Here is a 21,491-nt window from a genome sequence, read left to right on the forward strand (position 1 = left end):
CAAATTCCACCAATGGTCTTCAATTATCATAAAGCTTCAAATTATGCAGAACAAAAATTACTTCAAATCCTCAGAGCATTCTTCTTCAAGTACTCAGTAACCAAGAAATCATAACAACCAAGTAGAATTCTTCAATAGGAGGCCAAAATCAACATATACTCCTCTCGTACAAAAAAGATATACCCAAATGCAGAATCAAAGAGAATTATCCCAAAATTTCAAGAAGGTTCCGGTCTTCAAGTTAAACCATGATTCTGATTTCCATGAACAGCAAATTGAAACCTTGAGAGATCGAACAGCAAGAAAGCAGCAAATTGAAACCTTGATTAGTGTCCTTGATGATAGTCTGAACATCTTGAATTCTAAGGTTTTGATGAAAAATTTCTCACAGTAGGTATGTAAATGAGGTTCAAAGGACAAATTGAGACTTCAATTGGTATCACAACACAAAACCAGAGCTTCGATTGCAGGATTTAGGGTTTGAGACTAGAATTTCCAGACCTAGATTTTTTCAGCAGTTTTATGAACAAAACAATTGATCAACAAGTGCTTAACATGAGAATCCAAGGCTTCAATGCAAGAGAATTGAATCAAATTTGCAGTAGTAACTTAGAGAGCTTTAAATCTTCAAGATTAGTGAATGAGAAACTTATCCAAAACCGAATCAGTCTTCAATTGAGTACAGACTATATAAATGATACTGTAATCTTGTATAGAAACGCTTTGATTTAGGTGCTCCAAGGTCGCAGATCAGACCTGCTGGCTCATGATACCATGAAAGCTTAAGGAAGAAAAGCTTGAAGAAGAAACAAAATGCAGAGGAAATAGAGGCGCTATGCTACTGTATTGATTGAATAGAATGAAAGGTTACAACAGCAGGCTTATATAGTTTTGGACACGTGTACAATGGCTGTATATTTGGTCAACAATATCCGTTAACTTGAAATATGCATTCAGCAATCGTAAAGAGTAACTCAGACTAAAGATAACCGCACAACATGAAGCCTATTTTCTAAATATTCTTTGCATATATAACAACCAATCTGGCTTACGATACCAATGCAAGGGTCGCCTTTAGAAAAGGCTAGCTAAGAGATGCAGAATATAAGTTCAGTCCAAGGATAACAAGAAAAGGTTACATACAAGACTAGAAAAGAACAAAAAGTCAGAAACACTAGGATGAGCTCTTGCCTCTAAGCTCCTAACCATATCAAAGTTTGGACTTTATAAGCAGGTGAAGAAAGAGAACATATCAATTTAATGAAACTGAAAAGGAAAAGGATGTATATAAGCCGTGCTTTAGTTTAATTCCTCCCCGGAAAATCTTTTCAAGGCCCAAATCAGATAATTGCTATTCACCTGATAGTGAAAATGATGAACTTAATGAGCCCCAGTGTCCAAACACAGAATCACGAGATGAGATACTTAAGTAATCACTGCTCATAAATCTAGACAGTCTCTTGACCATCGTCTACCTCTCTGTCCACTGTCACTACCTGCTTCTCCTTATCAAGCACAATCCATAAGAAATGTTCAGCCATAAGAAATAATTTATCAATTGCGTCCTATAAAAATAGGACAGCACTAAATAAACAACACCGCCCAAAAGTAAAGAAAAAAAATAACTGGTGCAGAAGTTGTTATCAACTTGATTTGTCATGGGAAGAAAACAGAAGGAGCTGAATAAATGACAATTTGTGAACTCTAGTTTTTAATATGTTTTCCAGAACTAATTGATCTCTCTGGGCAAACCTTTAAAAAGTAGGAAAGAAATTAAATACAACAATTATTATGTTTTTATGAACTAATTCATCTCTCAGTACAAACATTTTAAAAGTTTGAGGAAAGCAACAAAATACAGCAACTGAAGATTCCTCCTATACTTCCTTCCAGCACACCACCACAGATTGACAGGTCCAGGCTTAATTTTGGGTAAAGTATTCTAATTTTCTGTCACCACATATTCTATATACTTCATGTTCCGCACGTAGTCAAAAATCCTAAACCTGATCTTCTTAAACTCCAGGAAAACAATCAGTCCCAGAAAATGTTCCCCATCAAGATGATATAACCTTCTTTCTAATTGTGTGTATTGTTAACAGCATAATATACTCTCAGGAACTTGACACAGAGTTCATTTTCCTTTAAAATGTAAACAGAAACAAATGAATGTGTAGAGTAGCACTTTTTTTTTTCCCTCTTTGAAAAATGATTGAGTCGCTAATAAGAACTCATAATCATATAACTGCAGAGACAGATTTCGCCAAGCATTGAAATCTGGTCCAAACGAGTTATAGACAGATCCTAACAAAGACATGGATAACAACTAACTCCAGAACAGAACTTCATAAATGAGGGCTATGGGGCCAAAAAAAATGAAAAAGCAATTTAGCTACTAAACTATATATAGCTGAGAATTGCACCTATAGTTTAGCAACTAACATAATAGAACATTTCAAAAAATCATCCATAATCACCATTCAACAATAAGAATTTAGCTACTGTACTCTGTGAATGACCAAAATAACTTTGAAAAGCCCAATGCGTGAAAGATTTTCTACGTAGTCACTTCTCACAACTACATAGGTCCATTCCAATCTCAAGTTCTCAACAACAACTAAAACTAAAATTGGAGTACAATATTCAGACATGTAAAATGAAGCCACTCACTAGAAGCTGAAAAGTAGCGACGACATGCTTCAAATGATGCAGCAAAACAACCAAGAGAAGTAGAAAATAAATCCAAAGATAACAAGACCATAGACGATGGGGGAAAAAACCTAGCTACGAACCTGCTTTGTAAACTCTTTCGGTCAACTAGCTAGCTTCACAGGTGCAGACTTCATGAATAAGATTCACTTATCAATAAACACAATGGAATTAGTCAATTATCATGGAGTCGACACGAATGATAAATACAAAAACCTGATCCTGATTTATATTAAGGTGCTTAAATTCCTATAGCACAACTTGACATGCATGAATGACATATACAAAAACCTGATCCTGATTCATATAAAGGTGCTTACATTCCTACAGTGCAACCAAGTAATCCGGCGTCTTTCAGAGTAAGGACTCCATTAAAGACTATTCGAGCAACAAAGGAGGTGGGTTGATTGTTGGTTTGATGAGAGCTGCTGCTGCAGGGGATGTGCATGGTCGATAGTGAACTTGTGGCAATGAAGCCGACAATCATCATCTTTCACAGAATGTTCCTCCCAAACCAGAGCAAATCTTTTGGTTCCGATTTGGAACACGCGCGGTAAATCACAGAGGTAAAGGTGCCTTTCCAAGGGCTCGTACGTGTCTGGGATAACGGGGAGAGCATCATCAAGGCCCTTAACTGGTTCATCTAGCCACTGACGCTGGCGAATATCAAAAACGTAAACACCAGGCGGCCCGGAGAATCTTTCGGTGGGTTTCATAGTGTTGGGAAAATTAATAGAATGGAAATAACAACTCCAACCACAAAAGGATAATATGCAAAGAAATAAAACGAGTAAAGGAAAGTGAACACCAGATATAACGTGGTTCAGCAAAATGCCTACGTCCACGGGGCAGCAACAACAAGAACTTCCACTATGATAATGTGGGTACAAGAGATACACAACTTCAACAACAACTACTTGAAGGAAACTCTCTCTCACACTTGTTTTGCAACCTAGCCACAACTACACTCTCAACATGTAGTAAAACACTCTTCACTCTCTACTTGGATGAAGATGTTTTTCTCTCTATCTGCAGTTTGGACTCACTGCCTTTACTCTCTCTACACAAGCTGGCCGATAAGAGGATTTTTGTGAACTTCTGTCGTTCCTTCTCTTTCTCTCCAGCTCTTTATAAACAAAAAGAGGTGTGAAAGGAACAGTCACTATTCATTTCCTTTCACTTTCACCTTTTCTCTTTTTGCTTTCACCTTCCCTGTTTCCTGCGCATGTTTTCCTCTTTCTTTGTCTCCCACATGCTTTCTTCTTTATCATGGAGACAACACCCTTATTGTAAGGAGGGACATACCTAACAATCTCCCCCTCCCGACTTAGATGGAGGGATGCGTCAATCCTGACGCGCTTCTGCAAAACTCAAATTTTTGTTGTTGAACAACTTTGGTCAACATATCTGAAATGTTCTTGTTGGTGTGGATTTTCCTCAACTGGAAAAACTTCTTTGACACTGCATCTCGGATCCAATGATACCGATGATCAATGTGCTTAGTGCGAGGGTGATACATTGAATTTTTGCTCAAGTGAATAGCACTCTGACTATCACAATGTACCACATAATTTTCCTGCTTCACACCCAACTCTTGAACGAACCTTTGCAGCCATATCATTTCCTTGCCAGCTTCATTTGCTGCTATGTACTCTGATTCTGTGGTGGATAATGCAACACACTTCTGTAACTTGGACTGCCATGACATAGCTCCCCCAGAAAATGTAAATAGGTATGCAGAAGTGGACTTTCGATTATCAAGGTCTCCTGCCAAATCTGCATCTGTAAAACCTTCCAAGATTGGTTCTGATCCACCAAGACATAAACACAACTTTGAGGTGCCCCTCAAATATTTGAGTATCCACTTGACAGCTTCCCAATGCTCTCTGCCAGGATTAGAAAGATATCTACTAACAACACCAACTACATGTGCAATATCAGGGCGAGTGCATACCATGACATACATAAGACTACCAACAGCTGACGAGTAAGGGATACCTGCCATCTTGTCTTTCTCTACTTGTGTAGTTGGACATAATAATCTGCTTAACTTGAAATGATTACCTAGAGGTGAGCTTACTGACTTAGCTTCTTTCATGTTGAACCTTTCAAGCACTCGTTCAACATACCTCTCCTGTGACAGTCACAATTTCTTCGCCTGCCTGTCACGAGTAATCTCCATGCCCAAAATCTGCTTAGCTGGCCCTAAGTCTTTCATATCAAATGACTTTGATAAATCTGCTTTCAATTTGCGAATCATAGAAACGTCTTTGCCCACTATCAACATATCATCAACATAGAGCAACAAAATAATGAAATTACCTCCAGTGAACCGCTGGAGATACACACATGGATCTGCATCAGTTCTCTTGTATCCATGACCCACTATGAATGAGTCAAATTTCTTGTACCATTGCCTTGGTGCTTGCTTAAGCCCGTATAGACTTTTCTTCAACTTGCAAACCATGTGCTCCTTTCCCTCGACCTCGAAACCTTCTGGTTGCTCCATGTATATTTCTTCTTCCAAATCACCATGAAGAAATGCCGTTTTCACATCTAGCTGCTCCACCTCAAGATCCATGCTAGCTGCCATGCCCAAAATAATTCTGATAGAAGTCATCTTGACAACTGGTGAGAAGATCTCATCAAAATCTATTCCTTCCTTCTGCCCAAAACCTTTCACTACCAAGCGAGCCTTGAACTTTGTCAACTGTTCATTCTCGTCTCTCTTCAACTTGAACACCCATTTATTTTTGAGTGCTTTTTTGCTTTTAGGAAGCTCCACCAATTCATAGGTGTCATTCTTCAATAAGGACTCCATTTCAGACTTCATCGCCAACATCCACTTATCACAGTCTGCATGAGTCTTTGCCTCCTCAAAGCATTCAGGCTCTCCATCATTGGTCAACAGAATGTATCTGGAATATGGATTATCTCCATCACTAGTCACCAATATATATTGTGAAGAATGATACTTGGTATTTGGCTTTGGCTCTCTGTTGGATCTTCGAACTGGTACTTGGGCATTTTCTAGCTGCTCCCCCTGATTTGGCTCCCCCTGATCATTATCTTCAGGTTCTACTGCTTCTGCTTCCGTCATATCAGGAACATCTTCATTTACCATATCTTGAGCTTTGTCACTAGGTTCTTCTTGAAGCGGTGATGAATCGTAGGTGAGCTGGTCTGCATGTTCTACTTCATTTTTGTCAAAATCCGCAATGGTTTGACCTTCATGGAACACTACATCTCTGCTTCTGAATAATTTCTTGGTCTTTGGATTCCACAATCGGTAGCCCATCTCTTCATTGCCATATCCAAGAAAGATACACGGCATGGCCTTGTCATCCAGCTTTGATCTTTGCTCCTTTGGCATATGTGCAAATGCTTTGCACCCAAACACCCTCAAGTGGGAATATGAAGCGCTTCTACCGGTCCATACGCCTTCGGGAGTCTCCAAGCCCAACGGTACACATGGTGTTCGGTTAATAAGGTAACATGCGGTTGTCACTGCTTCGCCCCAAAACTTCTTTGCCAGGTTGGCTGTCTTCAGCATGCTTCTCACTTTTTCTAGAATGGTGTGGTTCATCCTTTCTGCTACACCATTATGTTGTGGGGTGCCAGGAATTGTCTTCATGTGTTTGATGCCATGCTTCGAACAATAATCTCTGAACTCGTTCGAAGTGTATTCTCCGCCATTGTCACTACGGATACATTTGAGGGTTCTTCCTGTCTCCCTCTCCACCATGGCATGAAATTCCTTAAAGGTTTGAAACACCTGGTCTTTTGTTTTCAACAAATAAACCCAAACCTTTCGTGAAGCATCATCAATATAAGTGACAAAATATTTATTATGACCTACTGATTCAACTTCCATGGGGCCACATACATCTGAGTGTACTAGGTCTAATACATTTTCTTTCCTTGTAAATGTTCTTGTGAAACTAACTTTATGTTGTTTACCAAATAAACAATAATCACAAGAGTCAAGTGAGGTACCTTTGGCAAAGGGAATTAGAGACTTCTTTGCTAAAACTTGCAATCCCTTCTCACTCATATGACCTAGTCGCTTGTGCCATAAACTTGGAGAAGAGTCGTCTGCAACATTCAACTCTCCTTTGCATATTTTGCCATATGTCTTATAGAGGGTGCAACACATTTTCCCTCTAGCAACCACCAATGATCCCTTGGTAAGCCTCCACTTTTGATCACCTCCATGATGATGAAACCCTTGTCGGTCAAGCACACCGGTTGACATCAAATTGAGACGTAGACCCGGAAAATGTCTAACATCTTTTAACATAAGCTTGTTGCCCAAATCGGTCTCAAAACAAATATCTCCAATTTCTGAAACCTTGGAGTAACCATCGTTGCCCATCTTCACAGTCCCAAAGTCACCGCCTTGGTATGTAGTGAAGTACTCCAAGTGTGGAGTAGCATGGAAAGAGGCTCCAGAATCAACGACCCATGCAACACCAGGACAATCATCAACATGTAAGCATTCACTGATTACACGCATTTCTATGCATGCAATTGTATCTAAAACACGATAAATTAGTTAGTACTCAAGTCAATTATTATGTAATTAATCCATTTTTCTTTGTTGTGTAGGAAATAAGCGGAATTACGGTAATCAAGAGAAAATGATGGAAAATTGAGCAAAATGGAATTTCCGACAAAAGAACAAAAAAAGTCAACATCGGTCAACCGTGATCAATGTCAAAAGAAGCGGAATCCGAATCCATAATATTGTGTGTGGGGATGTCGTAGAATTATAAAAATATAAAGAAAAAAAAATGAAATCACAGGTAATGAAGACAAATTGGTTAATTAAGCTACGTTGCTTTAATTAACCAATTTGTGTAGTTAACTGGCCATGCACGTGATCGACCATCCATTGCCTTTGTTTTCTTTTGGCCAATCAAAAGCAAATGTGACCATTTTTGTCATCAGCTACCCACGCAAAAATCACGTGCCCAGACTCACCCTTTCATTTCTCACACTGGCCGCTCATATATAATCATCATCCATTCACTCTTCGGCAGGGGGAGAACACTACAGAGACACAGCGCCGCACACTTGGGGGCAGCCTTGGGCTGCTCTCTCTCCCTCCTTCCCCTCCATTTTTCCTCTTTTCTTTATAATTTCTTTTGAGATTTGAAGAACTACTCACACAAAACTTCAAGGATCTATCAAGGAGCTCAATTTCTACAAGATTCAAGATTTGGGTATTTTGTGGGGTTGTAATTCAAGGCTAGTCATGCTAGCTTCATAGCTATTTGTGACTATCCTTGTTTTCTCCTACACTTCTCTACTCTTTGCTATTTGAATTTTGTAATTTTGATGTTCATGAATATGGGTTGTGAGTAGTTACTTTTGGGGGCTAGGGTTTCTAACTCTAGCTCAATTTTGATGTAATTGACATATTTTTCAAGTGATAAATAATGTATTTTCATATGGGTGCACTCTAATTACTATGCTAATTGATTATTGATGCATGAATTTTAGGGAATTGACCACTCTCTTTGTTATGTGTTGAGATTTGTGTTGTGTGATACAATTGGTGGTTCTTTTGTTCACTAGCTTCATGTAATTAGTGTGATGTGTCAAGTAGTTGCTTAATCGAAAATGAATGATTGCCTAAGTTTCTATTTTCTTGTGCCCTTCGCCTTTAATCCTAGACGTTGTGGCCCTAACAAGGCATAATGATTAGGGTTAGAGAGTTCATTCTTGCCTTAACCGGAAGAATGGATACCAAATAAGAGAAATTGACTTAGTGGCCTTAACCGGCATTAGGTAGAGAACTAAGTAATCGTTACATTTTAGGTTGTAACTATTGCATGCTTAAATCCCTAATTTCTAGAGCTCTACGCCTTTAGTTCATGTTTTGGTAGCCCTACTAAGGTACTAACTCATGAATTAGAGAGTTCATATTTGTCCTAACCGAAAATGTGAATACCCTTAAGGAAATTCGGCTTAGTGGCCTTGACGGGCATTAAGTACGGGATTTGGTTCTCATGAAAATATGTTTGTTTGCTTGAAATGTGTTCGTTGCATTGAAATTGCTAGAGAGTGATCCCTAGTACCCAAACCTATCTCTCTTTTATTTTTATTTTCTTTGTTTTTAATTGTTGTTGTTAATTTAGTTTTTGACTTAGTCTTTTTAGAAAATTAAATCACAATGTTTAATGACAATTTCTACCTCATTGTAAATAGTCATCACTAGGCTTTTAGTTTTGATTAGGCTTTGGTGAAAACCAAAGCCGAGCATTGCTAAGGCTTGGTGCCTTAGATTAGCCTTTTTATTTTTTTTTTCTTTTATTTGTTTGCTAAGTGTCTTTAGTTCCGATTACCCAAGGATTGTGGGTTAGCCACTAATCCCCGTGGTACGATAAACTTTGGGCATAATATTTCCCTATCTTGACAATGATACGTACGCTTGCGTAAACGTATAACCAAGTCATTCACCTTCAAGACAAAGGAACTCACATTCATCATGAGACACGGAAGCTGCAGTGTTTCTCGTGTCATCGTTCGGTTGATGAGTATTGCCATCTCGACCCTCCTTCGGATCCTTCTTCAACTTGTTGCAATTCCTCTTCATGTGGCCAAAAATACCACAATGATGGCATTTTCCATTGAATCTTGTCCTGGATCTGCTCATACTCCTTCCATGGCCTTTGGGTCCTCTGCTTTTGCTCCTTCCTCTATACTCCGTCACAAAGACTTGGCTATTGTCCGAGCTTGAAGATTTTCTTCTAGTTTCTTCATTCAACATGTTATTTTTAACATTATCCATAGACAATACACCATCTGGAGCAGAATTACTTACAGTTACAACAAAGGTCTCCCAATTGTCCGGCAATGATCCCAATAGCAACAAGGCTTGCAACTCGTCATCAATCTTCATGTCCATCGTGGCCAATTGATTGATTGTACTTTGGAAGTTGTTGAGGTGCTCGGTCACTCTAACACCATCTTTGTACTTCATGTTTACGAGCTCCTTGATTAGAAATGCTTTCTTGGCAGCAGTCTTCTTCTCGAACAAGGACGTCAACTTCAGCCATAATTCATGTGCATTGGTTTCATTAGACACATGGTGGAATACACTGTCATCCACCCATTCGCGGATATGACCGATGGCTTTGCGGTTCATCTTCGTCCAGGTCGGAACTGAAGTTCCTTCTGGCTTGGCCTCCTCTCCTACGATTGGCTCATGCAAATCTTTGCAATAGAGAATATCCTCCATTCTCGGCTTCCATGTAATCCAATTAGAGTGGTTGAGTCGGATCATGGTACTCCGTGAACTTTCCATTCTAACACCTCACGAACCAAGAGCTCTGATACCACTGTTGGGAAAATTAATAGAATGGAAATAACAACTCCAACCACAAAAGGATAATATGCAAAGAAATAAAACGAGTAAAGGAAAGTGAACACCAGATATAACGTGGTTCAGCAAAATGCCTACGTCCACGGGGCAGCAACAACAAGAACTTCCACTATGATAATGTGGGTACAAGAGATACACAACTTCAACAACAACTACTTGAAGGAAACTCTCTCTCACACTTGTTTTGCAACCTAGCCACAACTACACTCTCAACATGTAGTAAAACACTCTTCACTCTCTACTTGGATGAAGATGTTTTTCTCTCTATCTGCAGTTTGGACTCACTGCCTTTACTCTCTCTACACAAGCTGGCCGATAAGAGGATTTTTGTGAACTTCTGCCGTTCCTTCTCTTTCTCTCCAGCTCTTTATAAACAAAAAGAGGTGTGAAAGGAACAGTCACTATTTATTTCCTTTCACTTTCACCTTTTCTCTTTTTGCTTTCACCTTCCCTGTTTCCTGCGCATGTTTTCCTCTTTCTTTGTCTCCCACATGCTTTCTTCTTTATCATGGAGACAACACCCTTATTGTAAGGAGGGACATACCTCACACATAGTGCCAAAGCATAATAAGTAGGAGTCACCGGAAATTACCACTCCAGGGCCCCAGAGACCCCAGAAACTGCTAGAGATGCAGTCAAACTCGTTTTTCTCCAAATCATAACGAGACAGGTGATTATAAATACCAAGGGAATAGGTGTAAATATACTTGTTCGACATTCCAAGCTGTGTTCGAAACCCGCATGTGGCGGGAAACTCCGAACGGACACCAGAGCGAGGATCGAGACGGTGACAACCTCCATGTCCCAAGGTATAGATGAGACCGTCTTTGCAGCAGGCCACCGACTGTTGCGAAGGGAATGAAACCCCTTGTTCAGAACGCCATTCCTTGGCTACATAGGAGGGTTTCAGGTCCAAGTAATCATACCCAATGTAGGGTTCTACACCAGAGCAATCTCGCTTTCTACATTGAGATCCACCAATCATGAATAATCGGGAGTCCAAGACCACAACGCTGCGAGGAAGGCGCGCGTAATAATCATCAAATTCGGGAAGATCTAGGCGACGGAAGATTACCTTATCATCATCATCAATCTCTTCATGTGCTCAGTAATATGAACATCGATTCACTGTTCATATCCTTGGATAATATTACCTTATTATCCTTGGACGTAATTCACTGTTCACATTGATTCCAATGTGAACAGTAATATGATCAGTGAACAGTTAATGCGAACAGTACAGTAAACAGTAATATATGAACAGTAATGTTCTCAGCTAAATCCAATGGTGAACTACGTGAACAGTAATTTGAACAGTGAATTACGTGAACAGTGTTGACCGGGCAAGAAAAACAACGGGTGTAAACCTATGTCCAATGGCAGTGAATAGTAACTTGACTGGTCGAATTCTTGACTTCTCGACTTTGCCTTTTCTTGACTACGGGTGCACTTGCTCTCAGATCCACTGATTTGCCTCGGCCGCCGTCCGTCTTCAATGACGAACCATAAACACGACACCGAGTTGTCGTCTGCCTTGACATCTAGGTACAGGTAGATGGGCCTGTCCCGCGCAACCTTCTTCTTCTTGTCCCTTGTTTTGTTTTTCTTTCCCATTCTCCCGATCCTTCTTGCTTTGCTCTCCTATCTGATCTCGATCGCAAACCCTAGTTCGACAATTCTCGTCTCTCGCTTTGGTATGATGCCTCTATATATACTAGCATGTGTAATAATATTTTTTTTTAAAATCTTATATAATTAAACCTAATTTTTTTTTTTTTTTTGAGTGGAAGACGTCAATAAAACCAACACACACACATCCAGTGTATCCAGCATAGCCAGACTAATCATTGCACCGCAGACGCACGAACCATTGGGTGTTTTAACTAACCCAGGTCCCTCAAATCTGCTGGCCACGGGATGGAGCTGAGATTCGAACTCTAGACCTGGGGGTTCCAGACTAGGCAGCTCGACCAACACACCACACCACGTGGTTAATTAAACCAATTCTTAAAGGAATGGTTAAATTTTTGAAGTAATATATATGCCCTCACATACTATAAATATTAATAAACAAATTATTTCTATATGAGGATAAGATAGTTAATAAACTATATCATATTTGAAAAAAATTGCAATACCTCCCATAAAAAAATGACAAACTTCCCCAAAATTAGGAGATAAATTGCAGTAACTTTTTTAATTTAAAAAAAAAAAATAAATAAAAGCCAATTGACATGTGCGGAGCACATGTTAAGGGGCTAGTATTATTTCATTTATTGTAGAGAGAAACAAGTGGGAGAGGAAAGTAGGGGTTGTGAGATAATTTCTTTTTAATTTTTTTAATTAAAATCTATTTTACAACATACACAAGAAGTTCATTTGAACTCAATCTCGTTAGCAGTACACTATATAAGAAAGCATGCTAACATAAAAGGAGGACGAACGTGAGGAGCATATACTTCCTTCTAGTACACCACCACAGATTGACAGGTCCAGGCTTAATTTTGGGTATAGTACTCTAATTTTCTGTCACTACATATATATTCTATATTGTAGAGAGAGAAAGTAAATCTGAAAACAAACCCCCCTCCCCGGTGCCCTTCTCTTTAATTTGCCCAAATCTTGACCCGTCGGGATCTAGATTGAAGGCTTAAGAGTTGGAGGAGGTCCTTCCTTCATCCCTTTCAGCATCCTAAAGACTTTACTGTTCTTGTCTCACCTTTGTGGTGTCCTTTGCTCCCTTTGTGGTTATCTATGGCTACGTCCAGTTCGGGGGACCTTGTTCCTCACCTTTTCTTTTCTTTCTTTCTCTTTGTCAATCAATCACACATCTTTCCAGATCAATGTTTACCTAACCCTAAAACAGTTTTTCTCTTTTCACTCTCAAGTCTCAACCTCCATGAAAGCTATTGTGGCTGCAAGGCACTTACCTAGTTGAGTATGGACGCTCATGCATGGGTTCATCACCCCTCCATGGTTCTTGCTCTTGGCTCTCTTTTGGCAGCCACAACGCTTTCTTGGTTTGGGTCTCGATGGTGGACAATATGTTGCTATCTTGAGGGATCTTTTCCCCTGGGCTGTTGGACTTCATATGTTTTATGTTATGGGATTTGATTGGCATCGGTTATTTAGTACGGAATTACTTGGTGTCCTGCTTCCGGTGACACATCAATGACTCCAAGTGGTCGGCGGCGCGAGGTGGTATGCAGTAGTTAGGTTTTCTATATTGGATTGGGCTTGTTCTTTGGGCTTTTGCTTTAGTTGTTTTACAAAAGTTAATTTCCTTATACTAGCCCAGTTTGAAATTATATTTTCTTTGCTTTATTGTCTGTTTGAGCCTATCCATCAGACTTATTAGTTTGTTCTAATTTCAGCCCTTTAGGCTAGTTTTGAGGCAGCTTAATTGATTCCCATTTCCCAAAAAAAAAAATTTCCCAAAGTCAAACAACATGATGAGGAATAGCATAAATAAGTAGAGTATAGTACAAAACAAAAGCACGTTGTGAGAAACAGCTAGCTATAAAACCCTAGCCGCACACGGTCAGGGAGCGAAGGCGGAAAACCCAAGAATCTTCTTCTTGTCCAGCGGCGTCCCGCCGTCAGCTTTGGCACTTGCCTCGTCGGCGTTGGGATGTTGTCGGATGGGAATGTTTTTTGCTATTCCCTTTGGCTTCCAAGATTGCAGTATTTGAGGTTTTAGACAGCGAGTAGTCGGGTTTTGCTCGGGTTCGAAGCTCTTCGGAGTTTAGAAGTGGTCGTAGGCACTACTTCATGGAATATTGTAGGTAGCAAGATCTGCGTTCTGCTCGGCAATGACGATGACATTTTTTCAAGGATCTACTGAAGGTTTTGGAGCGTGGGGGGGCACATACCCGTTGTGGATTTGGGTTTGATCATGCTGCTGGAGCTTCGTTTGGGGTCTTCTGGATGGTGGCATTGTGATTCCTTGAGGTGGGGAAGGCGGAGGTCTGCTCACAGTGACGGTGCCTCCAGTGTGCGTACGGTTAGTTTCTCTTGCAGAAGGGTGGAGGCTTGAGCTGGGCCGGGCTACTCATGTTTGGGCTTTGGGTGATGTTTGTCTTAGGGCCTTTTGGGTTGTTTATGTTACCTATTTTATTTAGGGATCTATGTTAGTAGTTTAGTCTATTTTCAATATTTCCCTAGTGTTTAGGGAGCTATGCTAATTTAGTTTCTTTTTTTTTACTTTGTCAAGGGGAATCCAAAGGCTTCCTAGGCCCAAGATAAACCCCTTCAGCGCATGTGAAATGCTCCAACTGTGCATTGCAGCACAGTGCCTGACCACTTTGACAGCTTCGAGGTTCGAACCTAGGTTTAGGGAGCTATGCTTATTTAGTTTCTTAGTTAGCGCTAATGAGTATTTGCCTGCTTGCCTATAAACTATGTATTATCATAGTTATAGGCTCGCTTTAGATAAGTGAGCGATAAGTTCAAATATAGTTGGTCTATCCTATGTATCACTGTGGTTTTACCACGAAGCCTTGTCCTGTCCATTGTGAGGCAGCGGGTGGGTATGTAATAGCCTTCTTGGCATGCGTTTTATCAATGGAATTACCATTCATTCAAAAAAAAAAAAAAAAAACATAACAAAAGCACGTTTCAGCCAAATGCTAAACGCTTCCTTTAACTCCGAACCGCATCAAAGAATATCGTCCATCAATTAAACCGAAATTCCAGTGATCCAAAACGACATATTTGCAATACCCTTTGGATCCCAGAAGAAAGGAAAAGGAAATCCCTAATTAATGATAAAAGAAAAGCCAATTACCAATTCACAACATAAAATAAAAGAGAATGGATTCTTCTAAAAATTTAGAACCCAAAGCAGCCAACTAACCAAGAAACTCCACGGCTGAAAGAATTACCGGAAAATGGAAGAGAACGATACTGGAGATGGCCAAGAAAGAGTGGAGCCCACCAGTTTGCAGGTCCTCACGTCAGCGCGACGACGGCGTAGTACGAAATAGCAACGATTGCTGCGACCAATAGGAGAGTGTTGTACGTGTAAAAATTAAGTTACGGGTCAAGAGTCAAGACCCCAAAATCCACACACCACGACATCGAAGAAAAACCAACCATCCTGTCTTTAATTCTAATAAAATCACAAACACAGAGTGTCCTTCGCCTTATGTTCCGCTCCCCACTCATACTCCGAATTCCTTGATATAAAAACCAACAAGAAATTTCTACAAACATTTGTAAAAGCAATAAGGTCATTACCTCCACTAAGCACCTCTTCTTCATTTTCACCCCAATTTGATCACCTCCTCTTTTCATTTCTTCCATGACAAGGAGACGGTTATTTGAGGCCACAGAAGATCAACAAGATGCCATTAACAGCATGTTCTTCAGCAGCAGACCGCTCAAGTTGGCAAAGCTTTTGATGAGAGGAAGACGGGTTTTCGTGGTTTTATTGTTGTTAGGTTTCGTGTCAGTGATGACAAAATTTGCTTTACAGCTGAATGCATTACAGGAATTGAGAATGAGGGAAGGAATAGCTTTTATTCGACGACCTTCGACAGTTTTGCAACATAAAATGGTTAGTGAAGGTGACGAGGGTTATAATGTGGCTCTGAAACAACGAAGTTCCCGGTCAGATTGTTATTCTATGCTCAATCACATTCATACATCCATTAAGCCTATTATATACAGTTCTTGGTGAAACTCATATACAATTTTTTTGTTTTGTTTTTGGTATTGTAACTCAATTAGGACTAATTAGGGTTTGGCATTCTTCTTATTAGGGGTCTCATTTTTCAGTTACCTGAGATTGTGATCCCATCTTTTATTTGTTCTCTGCTAGTCAGACTGGTGATATCTGGACGCAACCAAACAGTGAAAACTACTACAAATGCATTAATCGAGCAAAGAAGGATATATGTATGTCCAAAAGCTAGTTAGTTATTGGATATACTAAATAATCTCTCTCATTCTATCGTGGCTTATGACGTTTCGTATGTTACAGTGAAACGAAATGCAACAAATGGCTATATTATGATCAAGGCCAATGGTGGGTTGAATCAAATGAAGCTTGGGGTATGAGATCAATCTCAATCATGCATGTCTTCAATATTTGATGCCCGACCCCCCTCCCGCAATTGTTCTGAAAAAATTGTAACTTGCAGATAAGTGATATGGTTGCCGTAGCAAAACTTATGAATGCCACTCTGGTTCTCCCTTTTTTAGATCATAAATCCTTTTGGACCGATCCAAGGTACCGAATTTTCTCAATCATAGTACGGTCCATTTGATTAGACTATTATCATTGATTTATTCATTGTGTTTTCAATTGATATGTTCAGTGATTTTAAGGACATTTTCAACTGGAAGAATTTCATGGAAGTCTTAAAAGATGATATCATGGTTATAGAGTCACTCCCACCGGAGCTCGCAGACCTGAAGCCTCTCCCCAGGGCTCCAGCTTCCTGGTCCAAGGTATGGTCAGAATTGTTTACCTTGCTTCGGAAATTTAGTATACGTAACTTGAATCGAAGTATCTAACAGTGGATCACCATTTCTAACCAGCCCAGGCTAGTTACTACAGAGGATATATGTCTTCGTTATTGAAGCAGCACAAAGTGCTCAAATTCACGTACACAGATTCCAGACTTACTAATGATCTTGGTGGTTCATTCCAAAAACTACGCTGCCGTGCAATGTTTGAGGCACTGAGATTCTCACCTGAAATCGAACAACTAGCATCAAAGTTGGTTAACAGATTAAAGAACAACAATAGTAGATACATTGCTCTCCATTTAAGGTGCGCGCCTATCTGACATGATACGCAGACTTACAGTATGTATCTTTTGAATATGTAGAATCTTAACCAAGGATAGAGAACACATACATTACCCTAAACAAAGATTTCTTGCCACATAAGTTATTCTGACTAGTGACCAGCACATTATAAATGCAGATATGAAAAGGACATGCTTTCTTTCACAGGCTGCAGTCACAATCTGACCAAAGACGAAGATAGAGAACTCGCAAAAATAAGGAAACAAACATCTCACTGGAAGCATAAGACGATTAATAGCACCAATCATAGACTCCAAGGGGTATGCCCCATGACCCCAAGAGAGGTTGCTGTGTTTCTTGAAGCAATTGGGTTTCCTTTGGATACAAAAGTTTATGTAGCCGCTGGGAAAATCTACGGGACAGATGGGATTAGACCTCTGAAAGATAAGTACCCCAATTTATTCTTCCACTCAAATTTAGCGACTGAAGTAGAGTTGCAACCTTTCAAGAACTTGCAGAACCAGCTTGCTGCCTTGGATTACATTGTGGCTTTGGAGAGTGATGTGTTCATTTATTCTTTTGATGGAAATATGGCTAAAGCAATAAAAGGGCATCGACGATTTGAAGGGTTCCGGAAGACGATCAACCCCAACAAGTATGTATAAACAATTTACCAGCCTTATGAACTAGTAATTAGGGTTTCTTTAGTACTCTTTAACAAATACGTTCAAATTGCCAGAAACTTTCTATAATGTTTTCAAACGTTCTTTTGCAGTTATTGAAGCACTTCAAAGTAAAAGCATTTCATACAAAATCATTAACAAGTCCCAAATAGACCCTCAACACTACAAATTTAGTAACAATTTCTTTCGAACTATAATCTTCTAATGAAAGATTACATTGTTTCCCTTGCAGACAACAATTTGTGACATTGATTGATAGGTTGGACAACGGAATGATATCTTGGGAAAAATTCTCATCCAAGGTGAAGAAGTTGCATGAAAATCGGATCGGAGCACCATACTCCAGAGTAGCCAGAGGTGACCACAAACTTGAGGAGAACTTTTACGCAAACCCTTTTCCGGGTTGCATCTGTGAAAAGTCCGGAGGCTCATCAACAGTAGCCAAGCAACAATAACAGGAAGAGAAGCTCATTTCGGGATGGGAGATGCCGAGGAAGTTATACCGGTCGAGTCTTAAAGATCATAATTTAGGCTTGTGGCCTCTACTGTACGTGGTAGAAAAATATTATACCTAGCTCTAAACGTTATTGTAAGACAAAAATATGATCGGTTTCTCTGAAGCAAGGCTTTTGGCAATTGGAAAAGAAAATCATTCTTACATATATACAAACTGATAATACAAGAACAAGTTAGCAAGCACCAGAGAAACGTAGCAAGCAAGCAATAGGTTCAGCCTAAGACTAGACTCGGCAATTGATTTAGAACTGGACACTTAATATTAAGTACGTCGGGTTAACGACTCTATTTGAGAGAGTAGGCTAGCAACGAAGGGTTGAGTAGTACTGGTTTCTTGAGATGGACTCTACTCCTATGTGAACTTGTGTCATTGAAGTTTATCCCCACCTGATTCCAAGGACTAGTCCCAAACCCTAAGCAAACCTTTTTGTTCCGATTCAAAACAAGCATGGTAAAACGCACATGTAAGGGCAAGGGTCCTCAACTTCGTCATAGGATCCGTCTGGGGTAACCAGAAGCACATCGTTGACTCCCTCAACTGATTCATCGAGCCTTCGATGCCGGCACCATGTGGCTTGTTTTAACCACCCTTAGTGGGGTACGGTGCCTGTATCGGAAATTACCACTCCGAGGCGAAAACTACTATGATGTTGTACAATGGTGTGAGATTCAAGTCGAGTACAATTGAGTATGGAATCAAATGACTATACGAACAAAACCGAAAAACTAAACGTGTGACAACATTCGAGCACCATCTTTTGAAAATTTATATCGGAAGTATCCCTGAGCTACTAGACTCGTTCCGACCCAAGGCAATGGACTGGGCTGCTTGTTACTGAAGGACACAGTGGAAATATAAAAGCCCATTCACGGTCTAAACTGATTTGGGCCTGTTGTTCACAATTCCGATATATAAAACCCACGCTCCCTTTCATATAAATACCCCAGTATTCTTCGTTCACCGAGAGCTAGGGTTTTAGCACTCCTTCTGCGCAGTCGTCTCTGGTAGCTCACACATCGCAGAAATGGTGAAGGGACGTCAAGGAGAGCGAGTCAGGTTCGTCATCCAAACCCAAAACAAAACAAAAAACCCTAATTTTCAAAATCTTAATCCGATTACTGCATCAAAATTTCTCACTTTAATCTCTCCCTCTCTTTCTTGTAATTCAGACTCTACGTCAGGGGAACTGTCCTCGGCTTCAAGAGGTAATTGAAACCCTAAATTTTGTGTCTTTGTTTCTTGTTCTCGTTTTAGATATTGTAGAAACCCTAAATTTGGAAAAAGGGGGCGTTTTTATTACTAGGGTTTTGATCTGAGTTGATTCGGTTATTGATTTGGGTTAGGTCCAAGTCGAACCAGTACCCAAACACCTCACTGATTCAGATCGAGGGAGTGAACACCAAGGAGGAAGTTGGGTGGTACGCCGGAAAGCGATTGGCTTATATCTACAAGGCTAAGGTGAAGCAGAACGGGAGCCACTACCGCTGCATTTGGGGAAAGGTTGCGAGGCCTCACGGTAACACCGGTGTTGTTCGGGCTAAGTTCACCTCCAATTTGCCCCCCAAGTCCATGGTACAGTCCTATACTGGAACTACTGCTGTTTAGTATGTGTATAATGGTTATTGTTCGAAAGGTGTTTCTGATCGACTTCTTCTGTTGTAACATTGCAGGGTGCTCGAGTGAGGGTATTCATGTATCCCAGCAATATATAAGGTACTTCTTGATTGAGTTAATGTATGTCAGTATGTGCTGTGCGCAGCTATTATATTGAAAATTTGTGCTTGCCATTGTAGCTTTTTGCACTTAAAATTTAAAGTGCTATACAACTTCTGGGTGCGATTTATCCATTGTTGCTTGAAATTGTGTCTGGCTAGTTTTTGTTATGCTGATATACATGATAGAGTTTTGATATTTGGATCTTTTAATGTGGTGTAATCTCTGGTGGCCTACATTTATACAATGGACACGTTATCTGTGCTGGTTCGGTTTGATTCGAATTCCTATGTGGATTCATTTAAAGAGTCGACTGGTATTTGAGCTTAAGTTTACACTTCTGAGCTTATATACTGATATAGAGATTGCAAAAACATGCAAGGCCAAAGTCAAAGTTGCTCTATGTGGTTTAGTCTTTGAGCTTTTGTTGGTTTGCTTTCATTGGAAACTAGTAGTTAAGTTGGTAAAAACTGAGAAAAGAGTGAACTGGTCATTTTAGAGTGCAACATTGTACTGTTATGAGAGTATAAGTTTATTTAAAATGCTACTGTTGTAGCTACAACTGGACAATTATCAACCCATCCATATTGGGAGTTGGTCCCTCTAATCTTCTTTGTGTTGATAGTGTCTTTGAGCAATTGTTGGTTCCCTTTGAATGGAAACTCTTAGTTATGTTGAATTAGTGCTACAAGAGAAGAATTGAACACATTCTGAATTGGATACCAGAGTATGAGTAACTATTACAAGAGTATCAGCTGAAAACAGTTGTCATAGCTAGTCAATGGTCATTTGGAATTGTCAGATTCCTTTTTATCTAATTCCTAGTTCTCTACAGGCCAAGACCTTTACACTTGTTAATTTAGCCTTGCACATGTGATTTGATCCAATATCTTATCACCCTCTCATATTTTGAAGTTTTTCTGTCTAAACCAATCAATGTTTTTAATATATATGTTACTTGTTCTAGCTGCATTTGAAGTCAATTAGCATCTATTTTCAATTGTCATCTCACAACTATTTGCTCTTTCCTTTTTCCAACCCTCAAAAACAATTTGTATTTGTGAAGATTTATATCCATAATAGTTGACTTGTTTGGTTTTATTGGGTTTGTATTATACTCTTCTACCCTGGTTCTAATCCTATGCTCATTTTTCTTGCAGTTTCTCAGTACTTCCTAGACTATAGAGATGGAGCATCAAGTATTTTGAAATTTACATGGTTGTTATGAGCTAAGATAGATGTATTGTTTCTTAGAAGGCTCTGCCAGTTTTGTCTGTTTGATGGGAGAATATTGTATTAGACTCCTCACAAAGATTAAATTTTTGTTATCCGACCTTTGCAACTTAATGATTTGAATATTCATTGCAACCTGCTCCATTGGCATTATTGAAATGTGGCTTTTGGATTGAGATTCAAAGATTAGTTTTACCCTACTTGGTGGAGGGGTGAAGTGATGCTTAGAGCCATGGTTGCCCACATGTGTTCTGATTGTGGCCTCTATCATAAGTTCATAACCTTCTGATATTTTCTGTTGGAAAGGCTTTGTTGTTGCCAATTGTTATACCCATTGTTGGTACCAATTGTTTGTCTTAGTAAGATACTGTGTCTTTGTGATGCTTTGTTTTTCTTAGGCTATGGAAGTAAAAGCCTTGGCTAGACAGGGCTCAATGGGAAGGCATGCTTGTAGTCGCTTCAACACTCAAAAGGGTGTAGCTTTGCTTCC

The 21,491-nt window shown here is 39.7% G+C and overlaps 2 protein-coding genes across 4 annotated transcripts; both read left to right on the forward strand.

Moving 5' to 3' along the window:
* The first annotated feature begins 15,334 nt into the window (after positions 1–15,334).
* Positions 15,335–18,225, forward strand: LOC133715041 (O-fucosyltransferase 19-like). 3 transcript variants are annotated; one of them, XM_062141354.1, is made up of 8 exons: positions 15,335–15,709; positions 15,921–15,997; positions 16,083–16,153; positions 16,243–16,331; positions 16,420–16,552; positions 16,648–16,877; positions 17,034–17,510; positions 17,771–18,225. In XM_062141354.1, the coding sequence occupies exons 1-8, from the start codon at positions 15,402–15,404 to the stop codon at positions 17,991–17,993; spliced, it is 1,608 nt and encodes a 535-aa protein (XP_061997338.1). In that variant the 5' UTR covers positions 15,335–15,401; the 3' UTR covers positions 17,994–18,225. The 3 variants fall into 3 exon arrangements, with proteins under 3 accessions (XP_061997338.1, XP_061997339.1, XP_061997340.1); XM_062141355.1 differs by having other exon boundaries at positions 15,335–15,656; positions 15,925–15,997; XM_062141356.1 differs by having other exon boundaries at positions 15,588–15,709; positions 15,925–15,997.
* A 763-nt stretch (positions 18,226–18,988) lies between these two features.
* Positions 18,989–21,154, forward strand: LOC133715045 (large ribosomal subunit protein eL33y-like). Its single transcript, XM_062141361.1, has 5 exons — positions 18,989–19,111; positions 19,225–19,260; positions 19,399–19,627; positions 19,726–19,768; positions 20,929–21,154. Exons 1-4 carry the CDS (start codon positions 19,080–19,082, stop codon positions 19,765–19,767), a joined length of 339 nt encoding a protein of 112 aa, XP_061997345.1. The 5' UTR covers positions 18,989–19,079; the 3' UTR covers position 19,768; positions 20,929–21,154.
* Positions 21,155–21,491: the final 337 nt, after the last annotated feature.

The sequence above is a fragment of the Rosa rugosa genome, chromosome 6 (assembly GCF_958449725.1).
Source record: "Rosa rugosa chromosome 6, drRosRugo1.1, whole genome shotgun sequence".
Classification (NCBI taxonomy): Eukaryota; Viridiplantae; Streptophyta; class Magnoliopsida; order Rosales; family Rosaceae; genus Rosa; species Rosa rugosa.